Source organism: Fusarium pseudograminearum, chromosome 1 (genome assembly GCF_000303195.2).
Source record: "Fusarium pseudograminearum CS3096 chromosome 1, whole genome shotgun sequence".
In the NCBI taxonomy this organism is placed as follows: domain Eukaryota; kingdom Fungi; phylum Ascomycota; class Sordariomycetes; order Hypocreales; family Nectriaceae; genus Fusarium; species Fusarium pseudograminearum.
In genome coordinates, this window is record NC_031951.1 from 4,926,133 (window position 1) to 4,934,357 (window position 8,225).

At 48.3% G+C, this 8,225-nt stretch overlaps 3 protein-coding genes across 3 annotated transcripts, besides 1 other annotated feature; 2 read left to right on the top strand and 1 right to left on the bottom strand.

Moving 5' to 3' along the window:
- Window positions 1–859: 859 nt before the first annotated feature.
- On the top strand, window positions 860–2,107 carry FPSE_05023 (uncharacterized protein; the record flags this gene model as incomplete). The annotated part of the gene is made up of 3 exons (XM_009258141.1): window positions 860–1,100; window positions 1,156–2,034; window positions 2,091–2,107. The coding sequence occupies 3 exons, from the start codon at window positions 860–862 to the stop codon at window positions 2,105–2,107; spliced, it is 1,137 nt and encodes a 378-aa protein (XP_009256416.1).
- Window positions 2,108–2,515: 408 nt separating this feature from the next.
- On the bottom strand, window positions 2,516–3,841 carry FPSE_05024 (uncharacterized protein; the record flags this gene model as incomplete). Its single annotated transcript, XM_009258142.1, has 3 exons — window positions 2,516–2,551; window positions 2,609–3,402; window positions 3,697–3,841. 3 exons carry the CDS (start codon window positions 3,839–3,841, stop codon window positions 2,516–2,518), a joined length of 975 nt encoding a protein of 324 aa, XP_009256417.1.
- Window positions 3,842–6,212: 2,371 nt separating this feature from the next.
- FPSE_05025 (uncharacterized protein) lies at window positions 6,213–7,919 on the top strand (the record flags this gene model as incomplete). Its single annotated transcript, XM_009258143.1, has 7 exons — window positions 6,213–6,966; window positions 7,019–7,192; window positions 7,245–7,291; window positions 7,344–7,458; window positions 7,497–7,657; window positions 7,712–7,743; window positions 7,820–7,919. 7 exons carry the CDS (start codon window positions 6,213–6,215, stop codon window positions 7,917–7,919), a joined length of 1,383 nt encoding a protein of 460 aa, XP_009256418.1.
- Window positions 7,920–8,162: 243 nt separating this feature from the next.
- Window positions 8,163–8,225: a microsatellite.

The window sequence follows — 8,225 nt, forward strand, 5'->3', positions numbered from 1 at the left end:
GGCCTTGTCCTTAGGCAAGCTGCTCGAAAGCGCGGGAATGAGACGGCGACAGCGCGCAGGGCCATTGCATCACATTGCATTTGTGGTCGACGATGGGAGGAAAAGCATCTGACAAGGGATGTAGAAACGTGGGATGCTCTAGTTAGGCACAAGGGGTACAGGGTTTATGACATGTTCGCTTGTCACTGGATCTGAGGAGGATGCAAGTGTGCGGATTGGGGATGTGATGGTCGAAGAAGATAATGGAGGGACGGGTAATAGAATCGATGGTTGACGTCTTTATCAGCACATGCCTAGTCTACTTGATACATGCAAGTACAAGACACATGCGTCCTTTCTTTGTTGGAATTTTCACCGGGTCAATTGAGCCTTTTTATTGATATTTAAAGCCTCAGACAAACCATCAGAGCAATTGTCTGATCAATTCTCTCATGTGTTCCATGGTGTGATTGCTGATATCATAGCGATACAGTTGCAACGATCAGCATTTCTGCCCCACCAAATTATCTTGTTTCAGCCACCTCAGGAACCAACTCAACCTAAACGGTCTCTACTATTTGCTTTACCGTGCATTAATTTCTCAGCTTTTAATCAGCACTTTCCATCTCTGCCTGGCTTATTAGTCCATCAGTTTTCCTCACCTCTCTTTCTGTTGACCTTGTTCCCTTTACATTTCTCGCCTCATACAACATCCACCCCCCACCAAGTTACCAGGCGCAAAGTCGCTTACAAACTTGCATCTGCCCCGCCATTACTACTAGGTACTACCGACCCTTCAATATCTACCTTGATACCTACATCATCGCCCACTTCGTCTTTTGTTTTGAGAAAACCCCACACCAAATACAAACTCGCAACCATGCCTGCCTCCGATAAAGATAACGACGTTCATGCCCACATCGAGCTCCCCTCGGGTGATGAACAGCCATCTCCGCGTGCAGATGGCGACTCCAGCCCTAGCCTCAGGAATAGCAAGGGCTGGGATGGCAAGCTTCGCGTCCCAAAGTCGCTGTCTTTGGCAAACCCTGAAGCCATGACCGATTCCGAGTACTCTGATGAAGAGAACGTTATGAAGGGAGAGAAAATTGACGCTGACGAGGGTATGTTTACTGTTGTGTAGGCGGCAATGACATACTGACCAATAACCCTGTACAGACCTTCTCGACGATGAAGACCCTGAGACTGACGAAATTATGTGTTCCCACTCTCGCATCGCATCAATTTCCTCCCTGCGCCTCGAGCGCTTCAAGCAAGTTTCCCGCATTTGCCTCCGTCAGAACAGTATCGAGCAGATCGACGGTCTTTCCGCCCTCGCTGAAACCCTCGAAGACCTCGACCTATACGACAACCTCATTTCTCACACCCGCGGCTTGGAGGATTTGACGAACCTTACGAGCCTTGACCTAAGTTTCAACAAGATCAAGCATGTCAAGCATATCAACCATCTAACGAAACTCAAGGAGCTATACCTTGTCGCCAACAAGATCAGTAAAATCGAGGGGTTGGAGGGACTCGACAAGTTGACGTCTCTTGAGCTCGGATCGAACCGCATTCGCGAAATCAAGAACCTCGATTCTCTTAAAGCGATCGAAGAGCTCTGGCTAGCAAAGAACAAAATCACTGAGCTCACTGGTCTCGGTGGCATGCCTAATCTGCGCCTCCTCAGTATTCAGTCCAACCGTATAAGCGATCTGTCACCACTCAAGGATGTCCCCACGCTTGAGGAACTTTACATCTCACACAATATGCTGGAGTCACTGGAGGGTCTAGAACACAACCCTAAGCTCCACGTTCTGGACATTTCGAATAATAAGATCACCAGTATCAAGGGACTTGAGTTGCTTTCGGAGCTGGAGGAGTTGTGGGCCAGCTATAACCTTATCAGCGATTACAAGGAGGTTGCCAAGTACCTCTCCGACAAGAAGTGCTTGACAACGGTGTACTTTGAAGGGAACCCGCTACAACTGCAGGAGCCGGTGGCATATAGGAACAGGATCCGATTAACATTACCTCAGGTCAAACAGATTGATGCCAGTAAGTATACCCCTGGAGATCGCACCAAAGTGTGTTTTAACTAACTCGTCTTGTAGCTTTTGTGAGAACATAAGAATTCGATTTCGGAAGGCATCAGCACAGAAAGCAAGGCGTTCAGGGAAGGAGTTTTGTTTATCTATACTCAAAGAAGGCATCAACGGAGCATAGAAATATATGATCCGATCAAGCAGTTGACTTGATCCGCTTGCCATATTATTCCGTCCTTGAGACATTGAATCGTTGTGTGTCGCATGATGGCTTTGACTGCTAACTGGTGTCTCGACGTCACTGATGAACTCATTGATTGTAACAGCACGCACACCTCGCGACTACAGCATTTTGTGGAAGGGTTAACTGTCTTTTGTATTCTATGAGAGCGGTTCTACAAAATGCAGCCTATCGTCATTTAACGCCTGATATCCCAAAAACAGTCATGTTCCTATGCTTCTTTCTTTTTACTCATCAAATGTCATATCATTATTTAACCGAAGATCCAGAGCTTCTCGGTAGGGAAGTACTGCGAGAAGAGTTAGTATTGGCACTTGGGTGTTTTGGAAGCAAAGTGAAAACTTACGTTGGTGGGCTTGTTGAACTTGAGGTTGAGGTTCATCTTGGAGATGCGCTTCATGTCCTCCTCATCGATGCTCCATTCGAAGCAGTCAAAGTTCTGGGCCATGTACTTGGGAGTGGTGCTCTTGGGGATGACGGCAAGACCCTGCTGAGTAGCCCATCGGAGAAGGACCTGGGCGGAAGTCTTGTTGTACTTGCTGGCGAGGGTGGTGAAGACCTCGTGCTGCATGAGAGGAGAGGCAGACTTGGCAATGTCCATGTCGAGCTCAATAAAGCCGGTAGGACCGAAAGAGGAGTAGGCAGTAAGAGCGATGCCCTCAGCCTTGGCGAGGCTGACAAGCTCGGACTGCTGGTGGTAGGGGTGAAGCTCGACCTGGAGGGTAGCAGGGCGGATCTTGGCGTACTTGAGCATGTCGTAGATGCCCTGGGCCTGGAAGTTGGAGATACCAATGGACTTGGCGAGACCCTTCTCAACGAGGTCCTCCATGCCCTCCCAGGTCTCCTGGTTGGTGGCCTTGCTCCAGCGGACCTCGGTGCCGGCGTCATCGTAGTGCCAGCCAGGGGGGTAGCGGACCTCGGGGTCGACGTACTCGAGAGCGACAGGGAAGTGGATGAGGAAAAGGTCAAAGTAGTCAATCTGCCAGTCGGCGAGCTGACGGCGGGTGATGGGCTCGACGTTCTTCTTGTCGTGGTAAGTTTGCCAGAGCTTGGAGACAATGAAGAGGTCCTCTCGCTTCACGATGCCCTCCTTGATGGCGCGGGCGACACCCTCACCACAAGCCTTCTCGTTGCCGTAGTCTGTTGCCAAATCATGTTAGTCAGATTCCACATGGTCTTGGCTTGACTCGTCCGGTTAAAAAGAGAGCTTCATGAAGCTACCACCCCACATTGTAAGGCTCCTCATGTGGTGGAGGGGTAGTTTTACAGGGGTAAAGTGGCTGTTTCCTCGGGCAATTGGCACCGAAAATGAGGGGCAATGAGCAAGGATTCCGTTGGGGGCAGGAAGATTGTCTTGTAAGAGACGGATCGATCCGTGAAGTGGCCAGACGGGTAATGTTGGTTGTGATCGTGACTACAGGGGAAAAGACATACCGCAAGCACCATCGAGCAGACGGTAACCAGCCTTGATAGCGTTGTAGACAACCTCGGCGCAGTTGTCGTCGACTTTCCAGAGGCCGAAGCCAATCTGGGGCATGTCAAAGCCGCTGTTAAGCTTGATGTTGGGAACGTTGACCATTGTAACGGTGTTTGATGAGATTGTGTATTAAAGAATAGAAGGATGATACAACAGAAGAAGGGGAAAGAAAGGGAAGTAGAAATGGGAACACAGAGGAGGGGACAGGAGTATTTATGGTAGCAGAGAGAGAAACGTATGTTTTCTGTCTGTTGTCCCAGAATGTATGATACAAGCCCTCATGGCTGCGGCATGACAGCAGTAGCAGCAGCATGGTAGGGATTAATTGATAACGAGACTCCTTTTAAAATCTGAGAATGCTAAACTGCATTAGTTTTGATCTCCGTTTTTGCTTCGCCGGCCATAGAATGTCACTCTGCATGGAAGGAGTAGGTATGCATGTATGGTATGGCATGGTTACTGCGGTATCATGGGACTTCTCTTCGTCCCATTTGGGGTGTGAAACTTCAAGTCTAGAGGTGTGCGAGAAATGTATTGGGTATACCGGCGGCAAATCTCCAAGCTCCATCATGCGAGGCGAGGAAATGTCCGTCTGGCTTCTGTTCTGCTTCGAAGATAATGCCGCCTCCGGTGGGGTATCAGGGAATTCATCCGGCGGGTGGTGGGCATAGTCCTAGGATCTTGCCGCTCTTGTTGTGTCTGCAAAATCCCTTTCTCTGGGCGTGTGTTTGAACCAACGGTATATGGAGAATTCTCATGGTTAAATTAAATCTTGAACGCTTATCGCTGTCGTTGAGCTGGATAAAGTGCTTTCAACAGGGAGGCTCATTTAAGATTTACAATAGCGCCATCATGGTAAACAGCCCGAATTACCTTATGTATTACGATCTAGCCACATGTTTACAGTAGACATCCGATAGATAGGCTAGAACCAGAAACATACCATACAAACAAATAATAAGCTGGCCGAGAGTCTGTAGGTAATAGTAACTCGCTGGCTACAAGAACCATTTCTGTCCAGGGTACACATCACCCCGCAAAACCAAGCCACACCAAGACCGACCCCAGTTCAACATGTAAGAGTGATGAAGCAAGTAACAGGAAGAAGCAAAAAAGGAAAAGTCACAGTACATATCTGTATGTGCTCAACTTGTGTCGCTCGCAAAGCAGTGCCATATTGTTTCATGACAATGCAGGTCCCCCTTCCTTGTCTCAGAGCTGACTGCGAACGACCTCTCTACTCATTCGTGCATTAATATGAGCTGCAGTGCCGCGGCTAGACCAAGCAAAGATTGACAGCTTTGATGCTTGTCACATCAGTTTTACTCGCGCGGATATTTTTATAGTTGATGCATAGGTACATACATACATGAGTTGCCTGAATGTTTACCCAGGTATACATACTGTAGATGGATGGTTCATTCGCCGACTACCCAGGTAGGTACCTAATCAAATGGCCATTGCAATTCCAGTGACGTGGTCAATTACCCCGGCTCGGCGTAATTCTGGACTCCATATCCTAGATAGTCCATGAAACTCTTGACCTTGTGGATTTTACGCGGATGAATACAAACAAATGTTGGTTACTTCATGTCATGATGGACACGGAAAAGAGCTTCTCAGAGGGTCCTTCCCATCCGGTAAAAGCCAGCAATTTAGCCTAAAGGCGTCTGCCCCACGCCTTCCTCGCCTTAGACTTAGTTAGCCGTTCATTAGCCTGTCCCTCGTTCCACAGAAACGGGTAAAATCTCATGGGGAGAGAGAGGCTCCACCAAAAAGATTACTCTGTAAACACACCCTGACCCCTGGTCCATCAAGTTGGGTCCCATGATGAAGGAAAGGAAAAAGAAGGACTGGCATGACATGGTCGAGATGAACTCGTCTTGATGGTGCCCGATTCATTGTTGGTCGACGAGTGTCCACATCATTTCCAGCTTCAATCTCATCTCAATGCGACAAAGAATACACCTCCAAGACCTTTCAGTAGGGTATTTTTGGCTACCATGATTGACTGACACCAAATCCACTCGTCGAATCCAATCATGACAACAAAACTTCCAACTTTCAAAGAACCTTTCAAGCTGCCACGCAATCAATCCCTCGACCCTGGCTCAAAGCGACCGAAATAGACCACCAGGGGCATCAAAGACATCACCAGGTTGCCAAACAAAGAAGTTCCCAAAGACCACCACCACGGAATCACCGCACCTCTTTGTCCTGGACTATCCAAACTCGGACTCGATCCTTTTACAATGCCGCCATCGAACACTCTTTCGAGAAGTTAATCTTGTCCCTTGTTCTCAGCATGGACTATGTGAATACTATACTCGCGGGCTGAGCAAAGCCCAGACAGTTGTGTCTTGCGCCTTTGTTCTGCCTGACAAGCTTATTACCGCCCAACCGTCCACTACCGCATGTTCCCTTGAGATCTCTGTTTTCGGCAGAAACAACAACTCAACACAATTTGCCCAACATGAGAGGTCGTGATATTCGAGTCAAAACTGTGCGATACCCAATCTCGAAACACTTGCGGGCGTCCTATGACCAAAAAAAAGAATGGTGCAATATTCGACAGCGAAACTTTTGCGCTGTCAAGTCTGCTCTTCTCCGTGGAGATACCAGCGTTACCCTTCTGAATTGGTATGATGTTCCAGACTACATGTGGAATCATCTTACTCAGGCCGATGAAGAAATCGACACACTCCAAATCGATGCTTTTGCGCTCACTCCCAAACCCGCCCATGACCCGGATCCAAGCGGCAACTTACAGGCGGATGCTCGAAAAGACATTGAGTCAAGAAAGTGGTACGGTTTGAAGTTCACCTTCGTCAAAGTACTTGCCAAGGGAGGTCAAGGATATGTTTCATTGTGGCATGTCACCTTCGACGACGGCTCGACCAAGAAAGTCGTGATCAAGAAGGGTCTAAGTCCCTCGTTCGATCCCGAAAAGGAAGCCTCATTCCACCTACGGTACAAAGATGCGGAACACACGACCCAGGTCATCGATCTAAACCAGTATTCCAAAGACATACAGGAAGAACTGCTGAAAAAAGACCCAGCATGCCGCCCACGGTTTATGAAAGGATATCCCTGGGATGCCAAACGCCTGGGATGCGCTGTCTTTGAGTATGTTGCCTATGGTGATGTATGGAAGTACATGGAGTCTATTGTTCCAGGGAAGAAAAAGAAGTTCCCAAATCAAGTTCTTTGGGGGATAATGGAATGCTGTAAGCTGTCTTGTTGAAGCCATCATCCCTCCTGGCTGACGTTCATATTTAGTTGCCCTGGCACTTGCCACTGTTTCATATACACCGAGTTTCGACGGAGATAATACCTTCGAGAAGGATTATAGAAGAGCCGAAGAGTTAGATAAGGTGGAGGATCTTTTGGACCATGGCAGGCGTGCATGGTATTCGGAACATGATGTCCATCAAGACCTGGAAGCACTCAATGGTAAGTATGCCAACGCATTTCCCGGATTATATTCTAACTTTGACGTACTTAGTACTCATGGGTGAAGATCCAGCTCATGGAAACCAGCCTATTTTCAAGGTAACCCGGCCTGAATCCTGTTGATGACGCCAATATGCTGACTAGGACCCAGTTGCATGATTTGGGAGCGTTTAGTGAATGTATGCGCAGAGAATGGAGAAATGTGACCGAATTCAAGATTTGGGAACGACGGCATTACCCCAAGGATCACGCTGTAACACCAGTAGGTAAATTACAACCTTGAAGCTTCCGGGATTGCTAACAGGGTATTGTCAGGAACAAATAAGCAAAGAATGGGACAGCCTTCCTATCCGATGTGAGAAATCAGAGGTACAGAAGATGTTTTGTGGCTCAGATTTCCGAAGGGGGACCAAGTGTGCCGGACGATATGGGACATGGACCAATGTTTTTCTTATTGCCAGAGTGGTAAGTGTTAAATCTCTTCTATTCGTGGTACCACATTTATCTAAACGTTTGCAGATGGAGTCTATGATTACCCGGGAGATTATGAGGTACCCTTTTAGACCCTTGACTCACATTAGGGCTGATGGTTCGACGGGACCACAAACATATGGTTGGGTGTTACAGGACCAAATGCATGCTTGGGTCGACCCAGAGCTACGCGACCTCCTCTGCATGTGCCTCTACGAAAACCCTGCCGACAGACCCAAACCACTGGATATACTGAGGGTTATTAAGAAATGGAAGGACTCGAAAGACCACGACCCTACAGAGGTGAATAAATGGTGGGAAGACGTTCGCGGTCCTCGACCGGTTGTGCCTTACAAACCACAGAAGCCAACTCCGAATTCCAATGCCATGCAACAAGCGGCAATAGATGGGATAGGATTTCTAGCACTGCATTCTGCTACAAAACCAAATCCAAAGGACCAAGCCCCAGTTGTCGACCAGCCCGCTCAACCTGCCAAACCTGCTGCTGCTGCTCAACCTGCTGCTGCTGCTCAACCTGCTGCTGCTGCTCAACCTGCTGCTG